Below are 20,694 nucleotides of genomic sequence, written 5' to 3' on the forward strand. Positions count from 1 at the left end.
ATGTTGGGAATTAAGCATGGGTTCTCTGGAAGAGCAGCCAGTGCTCTTAACTGCAGAGTCACCTCTCCAGACCCATCTGCTTTACTTTAAGTACATTGGTTCATTGTTCTTCATTACTTCATTACAAAGGCTTTCTCTTTGTGCTCTTAGCTGTCCTGGAACTAGCACTGCAGACCAGGTTGGCCTTGAACTTAGAGGTACACCTGCCTCTGCTTCCTGAGAGCTGAGAGTGACAGTATGTGCCACTACCGCCTGGTTTGTTCTTTATTGCTTTTAGTTGACTTTAGAAAATAGCTTCACTTAGTGCCAATTACAGTTTTTTAGCCTGTAAAGCAAAAAACATAATGTATTAAAATTATCAGATAAAAGAATAGTTTTTATAGAGACAAATTGAGAGAGTAGATGTGGGTTTTGTTTGTTTTGTTTTTTGAGACAGGCTTTGTTGCTGTAACAAGCCCTGGCTGTCCTGGACTTGCTTTGTAGACCAGGCTTTGCTTTCCGCTCTGAGATCTATGTGCCTCTGTCTCCTGAGTGCTGGGATTAAAGGTATGCACCACCACACTTGGCTTAGATGCGTATGTGTGTGTTTTTAACATTTTTATGTAGATTTTAATATTCCATTACTTATGATTGTGGTGAATTATTACAAAATGGGGTAACAGAAAAGAAATCAAAAGATATTAAAAATTATCTGATTTAAGAAGAATAGATAATAATTTATTAGAATACATAAACCATATAATAATTTTTATACACATACACTCATATATTACAGTTTTTTCCAGCAAAAGTCTTTTTATTGTGAAAAACTGTCAACACAGATAAAAGTGAAAAGAACAGTATAATGAAATTCCATGTATTCATTCCCCAGCTTAAGTTACAAACATATAGACAAGCCTTATTTATTTTTTTCATTTTCCACCTCCACTTCTGAGAAATAGTTTTAAACAGTTTCTAAACAAATGATTTTATACACACTTCAGGTATCTAATTCATTTCTTCATCCACTCCCTTTTCTGGGCATTGAAATCAAGGCTTTGTACATGCTAAGCAAGGTGTGTTCCCCTGAGCCATGATACGCAGCATCAGTTATTTAATACAGGAAATCTGAATATATTTATAGGTATGTTATTTCTAGTTAATTTATGTTGTTGTATAAACATGTGCATAAACTTGTAGTTTTCTTTGGCTCATCATGTGAAGTAATACGTTAACCAGACAGGCTCAGATCCAATCAGATAATATTCCAAAGTACTCTTGGCATCTTCAAAAGGTCAGGATTGTTCTGATGCTGATAATAATAATAATAATATAAGAATAAATACTATTTATCTGAACATTTTATCCAAAGTCCACAGGTTGTTTTTCTTTTCACTTCAGAATTTGAGCTAATCTTTCTTTAGAGACACCTACTAAAAATTAACCTGCACAATTTATGTGCAGTTCATTATGCTATTTTAAGGCATGTATTCACTGTTCTTGGATCATATTCATCCCACCCCCTTCTTGTCCAGCTCTTCCCTTTAGGAGATGCCCACAATGTTAAGAATAATTTCTTCTATTTTGTCCTCTTTCTCCATTCATGGCATTAATAATATTTGTGACACTTTTACTAACCTGGGGGGGGGGGGGTTGGGGATTTTGACATGACAGAGTGAGGCCCTTGTTGCTGGTGGTGCTATTGAGAATGAAGGCATGCCAGCTGAGGAAAGAGGCCTTAGTGTTGGGAAGTCACCACTCTTGGAAAAATTGGACATCAAAGGAGAGAGAGGTTGATATGATGGGATGCCGCTTTCTGAAAACTCCAATGACGGCAAACCGGAGTCATCCCGATGAGTGTAAACACAAACAGAAACCCTATCTCAGACAACACAGCAGTAGCCGAAGAATGCTGGCATATGCAGGGCACCATGCCTAAATGTTTTCTACCTGGATAATGGAGGTTTCATGTACTATGCAGTGGGCCACTGTGTTCCCTTGACTTCTCTTTACTCCTTTTTGCTTATGTAGTTAGGAAGGCAGGAGGACTTTCCCTCTGACGTGTTTCCTGTACCTAAGTGGTAAAGCCACTTGTCCATTTGTAGATAGGTAGGGGGTTCCCTCAGGGCCATGAGGGGAGTGTGACACTCGCCTCAGGTAGACCAACCCCTAAGCTCCCGCTTGATCATTAATTACTTAGGAACTCCTTGTGGATTACGGGAGACTTGTCCATCTGCTCACTACAGCGTGATATTTCACTTAGCTGCTGCCACTTAGCATTCATTGTGGGTCTATCCTGCGGCTGAGAACTTCATGGGAAAGGGTTGTAGGTGAGAAACCACAAACCCCAGGTTCTCAAGCTTCCCAACCCCACTCCCCAAACAACTCCTGACCTGAGGAATATTCACTGTGGGCATGACAAGATTGTATGCGATAGTACAGGATTTGTCTGCTGTGTTTACATAATGTAGCTTTAAAAATAACCACTTTTTCTTCTGTCTTTCTTGGACTTTTTTATGCTGTAGCTAATGTGTTTGTAAATTGGGAAAGTACGTGTCAGTGGGATATTTTCTCAGGTTTCTTCTCCATTAAATAACCTGGGTCTTTACCCCATGGATCCATTTTGTTATTCTGTGACATTCTGTGTTTCCAACTCCATCACCTTCACTTTAATTTAGGCTCCTCCACTTTATCCCTCCTCTTTTTTTTTTTCCCACATCTCTTAAGATCTTTGTCCCATTTCTCTTCTAAATATCATTGTTCATAGTAGTCATGCTTTGCTTCTATCAGTAAAAACTGTAAATTGACTAACATAATTAATCCCAGTCTTACACAGTCCCCAGCTCCCTTGATGGAACATTGCTATAAATGAATATGTAGTAACCAATACTGAGATGCATAGTACAGCTAAAATTGTTGCGTTAGGGATCTTACAGCTACCCTGGAACAAAGGAAGCAGAGAGCTGAAGTACTTGTATATACCTGCCACTCTCTGCTCATATTTCAGTGGCTGAATAGGGATCTGACCATGTCAAATCACAGAAAACGGTTCTAGACCTGTGCACACGGGACCAGAGGAACCTACTGTTATCCTATAGAAATCTTTCCTTCTAGGGAATAACTGGCTTGAGTTAACAATTATTTATGAACGGGAAGCTGTCTATCAGTGTTCCCTTTCCACTGCCGTATGCAGCATAGCATATAACACGATGCACTGCAGAAACGGAAGCCTTTCTTTTATTCCAAAAAGCAGTAACTTAGTCTGTTAAACACATCTGGTGATTTTGACTTAGTGAGAAGAGACCTCTGCTTAGTTGTTAGCTTAAATAAAAAATCATAAAGGCTGGGGTCAGAAAGATGGCTCACTGGTTAGGAGCATTCAAAGCTCTTGCAGAAGACCCAGGTTCAGTTCCTAGCACCCATATTGCATGGCTCATAAATTTCTGTAATTCTAGTTCTGGGGGATCTGACTTCCTATTTCTGGCTTTTTCAGGCACCTACATGCTCATGGTGCAAATATATAAATGTATACCTATGCATGCACACACATAAAACAAAAAGTCATAAATGAAAAATCATAAAAAACTTCTAAACCTCCCAGTTATAGACTTGGAAGTTTACCTTTTTCCTTGGTTCAACAGGTCAATTGCTTCATTGATTTTGTCAAATGGTAAGGCATGGGTCACCAATGAGTCCAGATCGAATTTCTTATTCTTGTAGTCAGTAACCAGGTTTGGGACAGAATCTACACTTTTCCAACCTGTAATTAGGTCACCATTTCATATAAAGAAAGGCACACTATTTGACATGCAGAAGTGGTTAACTTTCTTCTTTAAAGACATTTTAATGGCATTTGTACATGTGCAGAATGCACTCTGCTAATATCTGCTATCTCGGAGTATACTGGCATTACCCGTCCTGTATCTTGCTGGACCCCTTCTAGTTCGGTGTCTTTGTTTAAATCTAGGTAAGTGTGTTTGAAGAGGTGAAATTATTAGGTGAGATTTGGGTTGCTTTAAATACATTAAGCTTTGCTCTACCTTTTATTTTAGGAATTTTATTTAAAATTTTTTCTTTGTCAGACAGTAGTGGCACATGCCTTTAACCCTAGCATTTGGGAGGCAGAGATGGGCAGATCTTTGAATTCAAGGCCAGCCTGGTCAGCAAAGTGAATTCCTGGCTGCACAGAGAAACCCTGTCTCTAAAAAAGAAAAACAAACAAATGAAAAGAAGTTTTTCTTCATAAAAAATTCAAGATTATTATCCACTCTAGCTAAGAAATTGTCTTAATTAGACCAAACTTTCCCAAAGTTTCTCAGTCAACTGGTTCATTTCAATACCACTTGAATTTTTTTCCTTTTCTTTTGAGAAAGGTTCTTGTTATACAGCTCAGGTAGGTCTTGAACTCATTATATGAAGGCTTGTCTCAAACATATCTATCTGCCTCATTCCCTTGATTGCTGGAATTATAGTTTTGCACCACTAAGCTCACTTACTTAAACTGAGTTTCAATTTGTAAATTGTAGTCATATTTTCATGTAAACTTCATTTACTTTTAAAATTATTAGAGTAGTTTTTTTTAATACTCAGTGTTCATATAAATTATTTTTGTTTCAAAATTTAGTAATTAATAATTTAATATTATAGTGAAGAAAAAACTATGAAAAAAACTGACCACCAAAGAATGTTCCATTTATAGAACGGCCCATTATAACGTCCACGGTGGATATATTCATTTCATCAGACTTTGCTCCAACTACAGTGCACGATCCCCAGCCTATTACTGTGCAGTCCACAGCTGCTTTCTGAAATATCAAACAAAAGATTATCTGGGCAAGCAGAGACTTGAGTGTGACCACATAACAGTGCTGCAGGAAAACGTGTGCAATGTTGCCAGTTACATGACAGGCTCAAGTTAGGGGGTCATCACATCCTCCAACCAACTATGAGGCTCTAGTGTTCTGTTATGTGTGAGACAAAGGAAACAACCCTTGATACCATCAAAAGATACTGAAGAGACATGGGACATATTTTACCCGGTACAAACACCATGGTTTGGCTGAACCGGTAAAGTATAACATGGATACTGAGAAACATGACCTTAGAATTAAGAGGAATCTGTTGAGCATGAACTTTAGTCAGGAGTGGTTTGGCAATCTACCACAAACATTTGCTAAAATAGGAGAAATTCTTGGGGCCTGTGATCAAAATATTGAGAAGTATGAAGAGAGAGCTAATAAGTGATTCTGTAGAGCCTGGGAAATGAAGCACACACTGAATACTTAGATTTCGAAGTAGGATAAATATGGGAAAATACTATTTAAAATGGGACAAAGATACAAGAAAATAACACTTTGTTTCCCTCCATGTTTTTAGCAGACAGTTAGGGTGTGTTCTGCCTGCTATGTGTGCTCTTGCTGAGACTGTGAGGCTGTGGATTTGAGCTTTCTGAATGGCTGAGACAGAGAATATTGATGCTAGCCTCCTGTAAGTCTGGGGTGGAGTAAAAAGGCTAATTGAAAATGGAAGTTTTCTCCCTCCCTCATCTCCTACAGCTGGGATACAAAGTGAATAAACTGTAATTAATAAAAAAATAAATAAATTAAAAAAAACAAGCCAACCAAACAAAAAACAAACAGAAGTTTTACTGTGGAAGGCCTTTCCATGGAGAAGCCATAAGGCAAACAGATAAACATTTTAAATATTTTGAGATTGATACGGAAGACAAATATAATTTTTGTTCACATCCTTTGTGGTCAACTTGAGTTTGGACATTTGGGGTGAGATTTACTTTTACAAAAACCGTTGTTGGCTTTGAGTTGCTGAACACTGAGGAAGAAGCAGTTAGTCTCTCTTCCTGGAAGATGGCCAATTCTGGAAACTTAGAATGTGTTTTAAAGTTTTTATTTTAATGTATGTTTATTTAATATTTTGATAATTCCTAATGTTTGAAAATCAAGTCCATGATGGAGATGGTGGTATATACCCATAATTACTGCACTTGGGAGTCTGAGGCAGGAGGATTGCAAGTTCCAGGCCAGCTACATGTAAGACTTTATCTAAAAAACAAAACAACAAACAAAAGAAACAAAATCATAAAATCACACATATACACAAAACCCAACAACAGCAGAACTACATCCCACCAAACTACAAAACTGAAAAAGAAAAGTAGAAAAGAGAAATTAACCCTTCCAAATCCCTGGCTATCCTGAAACTCACTATTTAGATCAGGTTGTTCTTGAGTTTACAAAGTTCTGCCTGGTTCTGTCCTCCAAGTGCTGGGATTAAAGGTGTGTGGCATCATATTCAGTCTCATTTTCTGTGTATTTTGTAAGACACAAGGTTGTTATTTTTATATAATGCTAAGAGAGACCCACGAGAGAAGATAAGCCTGTGGATTTCTCACCTTAAAGTGGCTGCTCACATGAACTCTAAAATTACTGCTGTTTTTAAGGAGGAGAGCGATTGAGGAAGACTCTGGACATCAACCTCCACGTGCACATGCATCTATGTGTATACCCAAAACATGCAAACATGCATATATACACGTATGCATATCATACACATGTGAGTAAACGGAAATGACCACTACTGTGTTTTAAAGGCCTTTCCTGGTGCTGTGTTCACATTCCTGACCATTGCTCTAGTTCATCAGTTAAGCTCTATGACAGTAACAGTGCAAATGGGGTTTGTATGTAACACAATACATTCAGTAGACAGATGACTCTTGATAACAACCTGTTTTGCCTGTGTGTGTTGTTACACATTTTAATCCCAATACTTGAGAGGCAGAGGCAGAGACAGGGAGAACTCCATGAATTCAAGGCCATTCTAGTCTACACAGTGAGTTCTATGATAGTCAGGGCTACACAGTGAGACCCTGTCTCAAAGATTATTTTTGTTTGAATTAGCAAAACATTACAAACTTGTTAATGCTGTATAACTTTTGAACTGTTTTGTTAGGTCCTTTAGGCTGCTTCAGAGAATTAGATATAAATTAAGTTCAAACCTATACCTATAGTTAGAAGTTGCTTTATAACCCCCAAACATGGGTTTGTTTTTTGAGGTATGGGAACTTTTGGTGGAAGAATAAGTATGTCATCTTTCAGGATTAGATACATCTATCTTGTTTCATCTGGATTCCTTAGTGTAATTCTGATTCATAATTTAAAATACCTGTAAGTCAGCTGTAATACTACATGTTAAAACTTAACATGTTAAAGTTAACATGCTCTATTAGGTGACTTATATCACTGTTTTTTATTTGGACAAAAAAAGAACAAAAAAGGAACAGTGAAATTCCCCCAAACTGTGGCAAGAGGCTCCAGCTCCTGCACATTTCCTAGGAGTATGGTTCAGCCATTGACATTTTACAAAATAACAAAATAATAGCACACATCTGAAACTGAAACTTTCAGGAAGTCTGTGCCAGATAGTTTTATGTTATCATGACACTAGCTAAGAGGGGGGAACCTCAATTAACAAAATGTCTTTGTAAGATTGGCTCTAGGCAAGCATGTAGGCCATTTCCTTAACTAGTGATTGGTGGGGGAGGGCCCAGACCATTGCAGGTGATGCCAACCCTGGGCTGGTAGTCTTGGGTTCTAGAAGAAAGAAGGCTAAGCAAGCATGGGGAGCAAGACAGTATGCTGCACTCCTCCATGGCCTCTGCATCAGCTCCTGCCTCCAGGTTCCTGCCCTGTTTTGAGTTCCTGTCCTGCTTTTCTTCAATGATGGACTAAAATGCAGATGTGTAGGCCAAGTAAATTCTCTGCTGTCTATGGTGTTTGGTCATTGTGTTTCATCACAGTAATGGAAACCCTAACTAAGACAGTCTAATGCTAGCCATCACAATTAAAAAAAGAATGTGGCAGGTAGGCTGCCTTTCCCTGTAAAAACTGAGCTGTGGGAAGTGCAGAATGTACATGCAGCACTGCAGGCTGTAGGGTGGAAGCCCAGAATACAGGTACAGGCACAGGGTTAGAAGCCCTGTATGTGTGCTGTCCCCAGTAGCAGCCAATGTCTACTCGTATTTACCACCTGCTAGAGGCTGTCAGGCGGCTTGTGTGTGGCCTACGAATTGCTTTCTTCCTGGGCTCCATTGTTTTCTGGAGAATGTACTAGTCAGGTAAGACCCAGGGAAGGAAACACCACCAAGTCTATTTCTTTATAACTTTTACTCCTTTTAACCATCTCTAAGAGGAGGTTTAGTAACCAGGCTGCATGATAGTGTTACTCGAAAGGAAAACATCACAACTGCTTTTCACTCACAGTGAAACAGGAAGAATCAAGGCAGTAACTCAGTTGTTAAATCCTTTGGTAATTTCACCACTAATCAAACAAAAATAAAATCAGTATCTTGAGCAAATACAAATTAGATGATTATTTACTGAAGGATAAAGCAGGGTGCTACCACAAGCAGAAGCTACAGAGATGACCTGTCTGAAACAGGTGGCTCATTGCCTTTTTTATTTGATTTGATAGAGTGGGGATTTCCCTAGCTAAGGAAAAATAAAGGGCCCCTCAAATTACCTTTCAGAATAGTTGGAATCATCATGGAAAACAAAATTGGAAAATATTATTTTCTGCCTAAGAAGATCTCTCAAAAGAACAAACAGAATAAGTGGCATGGGTGCTCGTCTTGGAGGCCTGAGCCCACAGATCACACTGGCATGTGGGAAGTGCTCTGCCTTAGGCTTGGTCTGACTGTGTCCTTGAAGGATTCATGCATTTGTACCCTGCGTGGCAGTGTTGATAACTGGTGGGATCTTCAGAGAGGCCTAATGGACATAGGTGCTCCTGCCATAATCCCATTCAGGTGTGCTGGTGCAGATAGGAGAGTCACCCAAATTAACCCTGTGCTAGTTACAGTTTTTCAACTTCCAAAATGTAAGCATAATAAGCCTCTTCTCTTAATAAGCCTCAAGTTCATGATACTAACATAAAACAAGCCAAAAGAGGCCACACCAGTGAACTTTGACAGAAAGTTAGTATGGCTGAGGGAGTGGTTGATCATGTATAGATGACAATGCTTTTCTGCCTGCCCTTTGAAAATCAATGTTAAGAAGGATATCTACTGCTGTAAAATAGTCACTTTCCCTTATTAGTTGTTGATCAAAGAGCATATCAGAAGAAGCAAGGATGGGAAGAAAAATCATACCAAGGTCTCAGCTGTTCCTGCACAGTCAAGGGAGAAATCCACACCTCCGCTGGTCAGTTCAGTGATGGCATCCTGCACCGGTTTATCTAGGTCTCTGGGATTAAGGCAGTCAGTGGCTCCCAGGGCCTTGGCTTTTGAAAACTTCTCACTGTTGATGTCAATAGCTATGATTCTGGAAGCGCCTGCTGCCTTACATCCAATTATAGCAGAAAGACCTACACACCCGAGACCAAAGACAGCACAAGTGGAACCAGGGGTGACCTGCAGGCAGGGAAAGTGCAGAGTGACTTAATGCTGCTGCTCTCAGTGTTTTTCTTCATGGGGGAGAGCGAGATGAGGGCTCAGACACACATATGAAGAGAATGATTGTGATAAAGCTATGATGTATCCAGTGCTGAGAACCTGCCAATGTGAGGACAGATGCTTTCCTGCCAGAATTTCTAATATTATTCAAAGGCCAACAACGTATCAATTCATAAGGAGCAAACCCAAGTGGAAAGAATTCTCGATTTCACCTTCCCTTCAATGATGTTATAAAATAATTTAAAAGTCCACATAATTCCAAAGGAGTTATTTTTTTCCCCCATTGAAACTGGGTTTGAGGTAATTGGCATCTAAGTTCTTTTTCTTTTTCCTTTTTTTGTTTGTTTGTTTGTTTTTTGAGACAGGGTTTCACTATGTCTTCCTGGCTGTCTTGCAACTTCTTTGTAGACCAGCCTGGCCTAGAATTCACAGAGATTCACCTGTCTCTGCCTCCCGAGTGCTGGGATTAAAGCACTACCATCGCCTGGTTTCTAAAGGACCTTATTTTGCTGTGTAGTTGTTCTTGAATGACCATTAATATTTCTATAAATGTAAATGGATATACCTGATCATTCCAGATTATTACTTTACTTAAGTGGGATGAAGTCCGAATATCTTTGCATGGAATTGAAGGATGCTTATTTGTTTATTGCAGACAGACTCCCACTGTGTAGGCTACAGTGACCTTGAACTTGAGATCATCTTGCTTTAGCTTCTATAGTGCTGTAATGTTACAGGCATGTGATACCATACTTGGTGAATGTTTGATGACTCCTGTTTACCTTTCAGCTTCATTTCCATGGTATCCACAACAGCCATATATGGCGGCACCTTTCTCTCCTGTGTCTTAATCTCTTCTTCCTAAGGTTAGCCAGTGTACGTACTTTCCATCCTATTTCCTTAAAGTAAAGTATAACCTATCTTTCCAGGAATGGCCTAGACAGCATTTTCTCTGTGAAACTGTTCTTGATTCTTCAGTCAGAAATCAATGCATTTTTGCTTTCCTTTTCTTATAGCATATGTAATAATTTATAACCCTTTCTCTTGGTTTGGTTTTTGAAGACTATGGCACTGCAGACCAGGCTGGAGCTCACTATTTAGCCTATGTTGGCCTCATGGTGATCCTCTGGCCTCAGTGTCTCGAATGCTAGGAAGATAGGCATGAGCCACCACAGCTGGCCAGTGTTTTAAAGGCAGAGGGTCTTTTAATCTCCTGCATTTTTGAGGGCTACTGCTATTATATTGTGAACCTCTGATGAAGGTCTTCTCACATAGACTTAAATGTACAATGTACAGTATGGTTAGAGAAGTCCTGTAGTTGGCACAAATTCTTAGAAGTGGAAGAGTGGCAGAAAATACGACACAGAGGAAAGCTTATTTAGTATTTTCTGATGAGTATTAGAAACTTCAGATTAAAGAATAAGCAAAAACAAAAGATCAGATGTTTCCATGAGATGTTGATGCCATCTAATTTGGAAACATGATTAGTCAGGAGCACTTTCTGGAAGGATGGGCTGATGAGTAAGCTGTGCTGAGAAAACAAATAACAACATGCAGAAGAAAAAGTAGACTTCTCTTCCTTCTCCTCCTTTTTCTTTTTGTTGAGACATGGTCTTTCTGTGTAGCTGCCCTGGAACTCACTATGTAGAGCAGCTGCTTTCAGACCCAAGTGACCCACTTGCCCCTGCCTTCCAAGTGCTGAGATGAAGGGCGTGCACCACCTTGCCCAGCTGACTCTTGCACAAATTCAGCTCACCATGGGTTAAAGGCTTACGTGCAACAGGTAATGCCATAAATCCAATAGAAGAAACATAAGGCAAAGTGTTTATGGCCACAACCTGCCCAGTGATTTCTTGGATCTCACTCTGAAGAGCATAGGAGATGGAGCAAGGATCACAAGATTAAGTAAGGCCATTGGGGGTTGCCTAGTGAGACCCTGTCTCCAAAACAAAACAAAACAAAACAAAACAAAAAATTAGAAGCCTGAGAAACAAAAGAAAAATAAATGAATGGTATTATATCAGTTTAAAAACCTTTTGTGTAACCAAGGGCATAGCCAGCAGACTTGAGATAACCTATGAAATGGGAGAATATACTTGCAACTCTACATCCGACCCAGCACTAATATCAACACCATCTGAGGAGATCTGCTGTGCACAATGGTGACTTTGACCAGCAGCTCATCTACACTTAAATATTTCTGAGGATACATGGAAAGGCTTTTATTTTGAAGGTAATTTTGTGAGGAAGTAGATATGTTATTTTATCATTTAACTATCTACCATCTATCAATCAGAACATCACTTTGTTCTCCATATAGAATTTTCATTGATTAAAACTGAAATCATTCAAGGGACTGGAGAGAGGGCTTAGCAGATAAGAGCACTTGCTCTTCTTCTTCTTCTTCTTCTTCTTCTTCTTCTTCTTCTTTTTTAAATATTTATTTACTATTTATACAACATTCTGCCTGCATACCAGATCTTAATAGAGATGGCTATGAGCCACCATGTGGTTGCAGGGAATAAAACTCAGGACCTTTAGGAGAACAGCTAGTGTTCTTAACCTCTGAACCATCTCTCCAGCCTGCACTTGCTGTTCTTGCAGAGGCCCAGATTTGATTCCCAGCCCCCACAGTGGAGCTCACGACGTACTGTAACTCCTATACAGAGGATCTGATGCCCTCTTCTGATTTATAGGCACATATATTCCATGGTGCATGTACATGCAGGCAAAACACTCAGACACATAAAATGAAGTTACAAAAAGTTAAAAAAAACCCTCAATCCAGCAATAATCTATATCATTCAAAATGGAAGTCCAGCAGCATAGCGTGGCTCATGCCATAATTCTGGCACTTGGAAGGCAGAGTCAGGAGGACTGTGAGTCTGAAGGCAGCCTGGTAGATGTAGTGGTAATTGGGAGGAGTGAATAAGTGAGCTAGGGATAGATAGATATATCTGATAGACTGACATATACCTAATGTATAGAGTAGAGTCAGGGAGAAATGGGTGTCTTCCCTGCAATGCCTGTATCACTCCATTTTGAATTACATAGATTTTACTGGGTTGAGTTTTTTTAAAACTTTTTGTAAAATGTGTTTACCCTTTTTACGTGTCTAAGTGTTTTGCCTGCATTTTTTTTTCTTCTTCTTTTAACAGTCTTGTCTGTCTGTAATCTGGTTAGCTTCGAAACAGTGTTCAAGTTCTGATAGGATCCTAGGAATACATCTTGAAAGAATATATTCTCTTATGCATAGGAGAATGGGAAGTTGGTAAATTGTTACTGATTGAGAGGCAATAATGTACAGAATTACAGAGGAAAGCAGGGTGACTAAGTGGAAATAGGTGGGGTTTCTCCACTTGTTGTCCCCAGATGAGCATTTGTATTTGGAGGCCATGTTTAGATGGGCTTTATTTAAATCAGGGGACAGCTACATGTAGCTTATTAACCATGTATTGTTGTATATATGCAATATAACTTAATATGCTCACACCTATTGATATTTTATTTAGAGACATCTAATAGCCCACATAAAATCACAGAGGCTGAACTTAGAGATATAGTTCATGGGTACAGCATTTGCCTAGCAGGTGTGTGGCCTGGCTTTCAATCTCCAGTACATAAAAAAAAAGAAAACCACAGAGGCAGTAAATGAGATAGCTAATTATAGTGGCAATGAGCAATGCAGCCGAGAGTGAAGACAGTTCTAACTCCTTTACACAGTTTTGTCTCCCGGTAACCTCTGTTTACAGGCAACCTAGCATTGAACAGTGTACCTTGGCAGTGTTGATGGCAGCCCCGTAGCCTGATGAGAACCCACATCCAATCAGACAAACTCTTTCCAAGTTTGCCTCATCATCGACTCTGGCAAGATTGTCTTCTGAAACCACAGTGTACTGAGAGAATGAGCTGACTCCCATGAAATGGTAAATTGGTTTTCCTTTACAGGTAAACCTACTGGTTTTGTCTTCCATGAGCTCTTGATCAATGGTGGGGTATTTAAAGTTTCTAGAAAAAGAAAAGGACACAACAAAGGAGATATATTGTCAATCATATATTTCTCATGAAAGCTTATGGAATCAAATGGAAAAGTTGGGAAAATAACTTGATATTTTCACATCCATACATAGTAGTTTTTGAGCTATTTTAGTGTTAGTACCAACAAACTTCTTTCTGCATGTCAGGAGCCCTTTTAAGGACTATATTATTAACTCATTTCTTCTGATAGAAAGCTTAAATAGAAATAGAATAGTACATTGACCCTCCATGTGCTCACCTTCCAGCCTCATTAACTGTCAAATCTTGGTCAGTAAGTTTTACCTGCCACTCTACACAATACACACATCTTTTCCAGTATCATACAGTCTCATCTGTATTGGAGTATCTCAGCACGTTTCTCACAGATTTCTTTAAGTTGGCAGAGTACGTATTACTAAGATGTCTTTTTAAGTTTATATCTCCCTTGTGGAAAACTGGACTCATCAGTCCTATAGAGTTTCCCTTGTGAGTGTTGCTGATCATTCTACTGAAATCTGGTTTAATATGTCTCCCTGTTGCCTCTTAAATTAGAAGTTTTTAACAAAATGTCTAATTCAGATTTCACATTTTTATGGGAATACTTCAAAGGTGGCGTAATACACCTGGAGGGGTCATTCTATCTAATTATTTTGTTTTTATACTATTAGAATTCATGTCTGTTGTGTAAATCCATTATGAAAGGTTTGCAAAAGAGTATAGTTTTAATTTAACCCTGCAAATTGACTGACATTAGTATCTTATTGCAGATAGAGAAACAAAGGCATAGGTGTTAGTAATCTGCTTTTAACTTATTTTATAAAAAGATTTGCTTATTATGTATGTGTATGTGTGTGAGTTTATATGCACCACACATGTATAGATGCCCATAGATGCCAGAATGGGCCATTGAATCTTCTGGAACTGGAATTATAGATGGTCTTAAACCACTATGTAGGTGCTGGTAACTGAATCCAAGTCCTCTGTAAGACTAATGATCACTTTTAACTGCTGAGCCATCCCTCCAGTCCAGATTTTAACTTCCTAAATAGCAAGCTTCAGTCAGTGTTAAGGACAAATATATCTTGCTTTGGTCTCAAAATCAGTCTGAAGTGATTAAGATCCTTACTGTTGAGCCACAGTGTCTGTGTTAAAAACCTAGTTTCAGGACCTGAAGTTGTATGGCCTGGAGTAAATTAATGTGCCTCTCTGTATTCCTTCTCACTTCCCTATAAGCTGATGTGATTTTAACTTGGAATTTATCACTGTAGTGATGTGTTTTTACTTTTGTTATATACACATGTAACCATAAGCTCTTGTACTGTTTTCCTGTGCCATACTACGTAGCATGTCTCTTAGGATCTTGCTTCTTTCCCTTAACATGTGTTTAAAATTAGGTCAGTGAATGTATTTTAAGTGTAGTTACTTTCATTGTATGATAGTCCATTGTATTATTACATAGCAGTAGATCAAGTTCTATTTTCAATGAAGTACACTCCTGTGGTTGTTCATTGCTCATAGAAGCCACATGACAGTGAACATTTTAGCGTGCTTCTCTTCCTGTGTGTTTGTAACAGTGTCTTATAGGCGCATAGAAGTAGAATTAGTAAGTGGAAGGTTCTCATCTTTTTACCTCCATTTATGTTTGGCTGGTGTGTTTAAGACATCCATGCCTACTTGTACTCTTATTAACAGCGAAGAGAGCTTACCGAAGTTTCCCACAGAGGTTTGTGAGAGGACTCAGACAGAACTTGCATTTTTGACACTGTGGTGCAAAGAATGGGATTACTTTGTCACCTAGAAAGAGAGGCCATATGTTAGATAGCACCTCAGTTGTAGTTGGAGTCTCCAGGAGCACAGTTAGGCTGTGAGTCAGGACCTGCCTAGTTTATGCAAGGGCTCATGCTTGATTCCTATCCCTAAAAAGCTTTCTTTCAGATAAACCAGCAGAGAACACCATTTTATAGAGGATACACTCCATATCCAACCAAAATATAAGTAGCAAAAATATTTTATTTCAGTAAAATGGAAGATTGTGGATTCTTTCAAGTACTGCACCTTTTTTTTTTTTTCTTTTCATTTTTACTCTTCCGGGCAGCCAAGTAGCCTATACTGGTATTAACAGGTGTAGAGTTCTGGTTAGGAATCTGCGCACTGAGTTCTCTGCATATGACTGTTGTTTACTGCCTTTCCCAACACTGTGTGAAACAGACAGCATCATTGTAGGACAGAGGAGGTGGGGTATGCTAGGCTAGAGATAGAACATAGACTTTATGTCACTGCCTATGTTGTACCATTCAGATTCACTTTTAAATCCCACATTTTCTAGCTCCTCAACCAATTCCCATTTAACAATGGCATTGATTCTTTTATAACCAAAGTGATGATACTTCACATGTGATCAGCAGTTAGTATGTGGCAGGCACCATTCAAATAGCTAATGTTATTATTATTATTTTAGTGCTTTTTTATTAATTACAGTTTTTTCATGTTGTATCCCAACTGTAGGCTAATCTTATTATTTTACTTCTCACACCTGCCATTTTAGAAAAGAGGAATTTAAGTCCAATCATAAAAAATGTAACTGGCCCCAATCACACAGCCAGTACATGGCGGAGTCAGGATTAAAGGTTGACACTGGTCATGCTTTCAAGAATGCAGGGTTTCCTGAACTCTGCCCAAAGTTTGCCTATGAGTCTCAGCATCTGCTTTAATACCCTGCTGGGTAGAGTCTTTCAGATGCCCTCTGTGGTAGGCTCCTGCCCTGTTTCCTGTTTTCTCCTTCTTCTGATGTTTGTACCACTTGTCTTTCTGAGTAAAGCTTGATCATCTTACCCAGGGTCCTCCTTCTTGCTTAGCGTCTTTAGGTGTACAGATTTTTAGTATGATTATCCTATATTATATGTCTAATATACACTTATAAGTGAGTATATACCATGTGTGTCTTTCTGCTTTGGGGATAACTCACTCAGTATGATCTTTTCTAGTTCCCACTATTTGCCTGAAAATTTCATAATTTCCTTGTTTTTAATTGCTGAGTAGTATTCCATTGTGTAAATGTATCATAATTTCTGTATCCATTCCTCAATTTAGGGACATCTGGGTTGTTTCCAGTTTCTGGCTATTAAGAATAAAGCTGTTATGAACATGGTTGAGCAAATGTCCTTGTTGTATACTTGAGCATATTTTAGTTGTATACCTAGGAGTAGTATAGCTGAATCTCGAGGTAGCACTATTCTTAATTGTTTGAGAAAGCACCAGATTGATTTCCAAAGTGGTTGTACAAATTTACATTCCCCCCTGCAATGTGCATGGAATCTTATGAAAGAAGAGAAAGACTTGGAGGGACAGGAGCTCCACAAGGAGAGCAACAAAACCAAAAAATCTGGGCCCAAGGGTCTTTGAGTCTGATACTCCAACCAAGGACCATGCATGGAGATAACCTAGATGCCAACACCCACACCAGTGTTGCCATAATAGCATAAGCTACAGGGTGGGGGATATGATTTCTCCGGAAATTTGCCCCCTGAAGGGTCCCTGGCAAACTTATCCCACTTGGAAAAGAGACGTGTTCTGAGATTTCTACGCTTCTTCAGTTGTGGCTCTGGGGCTGGAATAATGAATTCTTTGATCTTTCTCTGTGACACCTGAAACAGCACAACTAATTTTATAAAGAAATTTATTATTAGTAGATTGTTAAAGGCTTTAATAAAAATAATAAGTTTAAGGAAAGTAATGAATTAGATTTAATATTAATAGGCATTAAGAATAGTGGAAAAATAATAGGCTCCTTCTTAAGAAAAAATAACATGAGAAGTACAGTTGGCATGAGTTTCCCCCTCCCTTCAGTGCCTTGTTTCTAAGGAAGATCATAAATCTTGGGCTGGACATATGGGAGGATGGTTAACAAAGGTGTAGTTAGATTTTGATATAGAGAGGGACTTTGGCAAGCATCTGGCTTAGCTCCTGACTTTCTTCTTCACTGGTTAGCAATAATGAAACTATATTTGAGGTTTCTTTTCCTTTGTTTGCTCTGATCAAAAAGTTTTTAGGCCAAGATTTTTTGTGGGCACTGCTTTATGTTTGACTGCATTTTGAGTTAAAATGTAAACTTTGTATTCTTGGTAAAAAGTCTAAATGTTCTGGGAAGTATGCCAATTTTAAGGTGCCTTTTGTATCAAAATACTAGCTTGATTTCAGTAAAGTTGCAGCAGAGTCAAAACCATCAAGGTGTCTGTCTGTCAATTCTTCGTTGAAACCATGTCTTCCTGTCCAAAGCCTTGTTCTTCCACGGACGATGGGAGCCCGACTGGGCTGGTCTGTGGCACCTAGAACCCCTGCACAGATGTAGCCTATGGCAGCTCAGTGTCCAAGTGGGTTCCCTAGTAAGGGGAACAGGGGCTGTCTCTGACATGAACTCAGTGGCTGGCTCTTTGATCACCTCCCCCTGAGGGGGGTCAGCCTTACCAGGCCACAGAAGAAGACAATGCAGCCAGTCCTGATGAGACCTGATAGGCTAGGGTCAGATGGAAGGGGAAGAGGACTTCCCTATCAGTGGACTGGGGAAGGGGCATGGAAGGTGATGAGGGAGGGAAGGCAGGATTGGGAGGGGATGAGTGATGGGGCTACAGCTGGGATACAAAGTGAATAAATTGTAATAAATAAAAAAAATAGAAAAGAATTCAGGGTTTGAGGGAGCAATCTGTTTCTGTGCTCAAACTTGGAATGGAAAATACCAACATACCTCCAAGTTTGGTTGCAGGGGTGATATGGCCCATCAGATCTTACATGGCTTGCACACCAGTATACACTGTACACATTATAAAATATAATGAGCCATTTGCTTGCTTCAGGGTATTAGATTTTATCTTATGAACTTACAAAATGACACTTAAACTAACATTGACGTGTGATGTTCTTCCCTTAAGTCCCCTGCAAGCCTTCACTCTTTACATAACCATAAAATAAATTTCCATTTCATATAGAGAAAGTGTTTGTGAATTACGGAAGCTTTGGTTTACACTAACCCTATAGCTTTGTTTTATAAGACAATTTCCCTGTTTATGTAAATAAAGTGACTGTATTTTCAGGATTTTATTAGACTGTTCTAGTTTCAAATATTCTATTTCCTTGTTATACCATGGCAGATCATTTGAGTCAGTGTCCCTTTGGGAAAGATGAACTCTGTAAACAAAGCTCAGTCATAACACAACAAGCAAAGGCAAGTTGTCAGGAGCTATTATGGAAAAGTCTGGGACTGTCTATTTCATTGAAATCAGAAGGTGAAATACCTGGTTTGAAGTTGGTCACTCCTGGCCCAACACTTTCTACAATTCCTGCACATTCATGGCCAAGGACTACTGGGAAGAGAGCTTTCTTCTTAGGATTGGTAGCATTGACGTCAGTAGGGCACACACACGTGGCGATTACCTACAAAGCAAGAGAGACTTGGGTCATGCTGTCGCAGTGTATTCTTAGGTCTGGTGTTATCCTGAATCACTATAGCAATCCTAGACTTCAGTAAAAGAATTATATTTTGAGGGAAAGAAAGGGCACATACAAAATACTTTAGACTGTATTCTAGTCTTCCTAGAATCCAGTTTAATTTTCTAATTTTCATTGTTTTTAGAAAAAAATCAACAGGATTGGTGATAATATCTCTAGAAGAGGAGAAATCAAAGAAAAAAGGAAGGAGAATAGACACCAAGCAGCGGTAAGAACATAGATCTACGAGGCTTGTTCTGTGTGGAGACTGCAGGGAATGAAGTGAAGGTGATAAACCTGCAGTTCAAAGAAACTAAAGGACTTTTCAACTTCTGGCATGATTCTTCACATTTGTCTGTGAGGCTTCTTCATGCATCCTCACACAAACTTGTGATAGGTTGGTCCAGGGGAAACCTGGGTAACTGGACTTTCTGTTAATGGTTCTGCTTCACTTCTCCCATCTCTAATCGGTCCTCTTGCCCCCACAGGGGCCCACAGCGGCTCTCCAAGTTTTCATCCACCTTTGCTTTGGGCTACTTCTCTCTTCTTCTTAAAAATACCTCCCCATAATTAGCAGTTAGAAAACAAAAAGAAAACCTAACTAATTCTAATTCAAAGTAAGTTACTTGGATGATTCTTAGGGTTGGTATCTATGTTAAGATAGTTGCATTAAATTTGATGCCTACTGTAAAAAAGCATGGTAATGCCTCTTTTTAAATTTGGATCTAAACACATAGCTGCCCATAGGGGAAAGTCAACATTCAGGGCCATGTCTGTATTGCTCAGCTACAGTCCCTACTCACCTGAATTCGGACTTCATGAGCCCTAGGAGGAGACACTTGAACTTCCTCAATGCAAAGGGGACTGCCGGTTTCCCGGGCCACAGCTGCCTTGCAGGTAATAACCTGAAAGAGAAAGGAAGGAGAGAGGGAAGAGGGAGAAGACCGGTGGTGAGGGAAACAGGGAGGGGAGGAGAGAGAGAGTGAGAAAGAGAGAGAGAGAGAGAGAGAGAGAGAGAGAGAGAGAGAGAGAGAGAATAAGATGATTTTGTGGAAAAAAAAAAGACACTGGCAAATCCAGAGTTGTTCTTCCTTAGAGCAGATTCCTAGTTCATGGACTGCTCCTATCACTTCTGTTAACTTCAGTCATCACGCCTCCAGTGTAACCTGGAAGGAAGCATCTTCAGCAAATGTGCAGACACAACAGAAGCAGCAGCTAAATGCGGATACAGGTTATTTACTTACTTGGCCCCTGGTGCCCATTTTCCTTGGGAAGCTTTCTGGGGAAGCTTGTGTCTTCCTGGCTCTGGCCTTTCACCTCTACCCAGACTGCTCTGTCCTGTGCTGGGAACTCTGAATAAATAGCACTCCTGCTGGCTGGTTCTCCAATCACAGCTCTGCCTGACTCCTGTGGTAACATTTGTACTGTCACAGTTCATCTCTAAACCCAGGCACTCCCAGCTGGCACTGAGACATTTTTTAATTATCTCTTTTGAAAATCTTTTATTACAATGTATCAAGTAGAGAAAGTGCATGAATTGTTTAAGGCTGAGTTACAAATAACTACTAAGTAAAGGGCCTTTCAATTGCCCTGGAACTTCTTCCCACCCATTCTTCTCTTTTACACCCTGGTAATAGTTTTCTTGCACATTTGTGGTGTTCCTGTATAGTTTGCTTTTCTATTTATAGTTTTGGTTTTGTTTATTAATGTTTGTGTGAGTAGACTCACAGTGTATACCCTTCCAGGCAGTT

At 39.4% G+C, this 20,694-nt stretch overlaps 1 protein-coding gene across 2 annotated transcripts; it reads right to left on the reverse strand.

Annotated features, from left to right (window-relative positions):
- Positions 1-769: 769 nt before the first annotated feature.
- On the reverse strand, positions 770-20,326 carry Adh4 (alcohol dehydrogenase 4 (class II), pi polypeptide). Of its 2 annotated transcripts, XM_021655790.2 has the most exons (9): positions 20,188-20,326; positions 19,747-19,848; positions 18,751-18,889; positions 15,169-15,256; positions 13,222-13,453; positions 9,143-9,403; positions 4,655-4,784; positions 3,601-3,739; positions 770-1,291 (listed from the first exon to the last, which is right to left on the reverse strand). In XM_021655790.2, exons 1-9 carry the CDS (start codon positions 20,203-20,205, stop codon positions 1,267-1,269), a joined length of 1,134 nt encoding a protein of 377 aa, XP_021511465.1. In that variant the 5' UTR covers positions 20,206-20,326; the 3' UTR covers positions 770-1,266. The 2 variants fall into 2 exon arrangements, with proteins under 2 accessions (XP_021511465.1, XP_060248621.1); XM_060392638.1 differs by lacking the exons at positions 770-1,291; positions 3,601-3,739 and adding an exon at positions 4,021-4,180.
- Positions 20,327-20,694: the final 368 nt, after the last annotated feature.

Source organism: Meriones unguiculatus, chromosome 10, assembly GCF_030254825.1.
Source record: "Meriones unguiculatus strain TT.TT164.6M chromosome 10, Bangor_MerUng_6.1, whole genome shotgun sequence".
Taxonomy (NCBI): domain Eukaryota; kingdom Metazoa; phylum Chordata; class Mammalia; order Rodentia; family Muridae; genus Meriones; species Meriones unguiculatus.

What these genes read in the sequence shown, in the direction of transcription:
- Adh4 (XM_021655790.2), bottom strand. An exon ending in AACCTCTGTGGGAAACTTCG is followed by an intron (nt 13,454 to 15,168) that starts GTAAGCTCTCTT and finishes TTCTTTTTCTAG; the next exon opens with AAACTTTAAATACCCCACCA. An exon ending in CAGGAACAGCTGAGACCTTG is followed by an intron (nt 4,785 to 9,142) that starts GTATGATTTTTC and finishes TTGATATTTCAG; the next exon opens with AAAGCAGCTGTGGACTGCAC.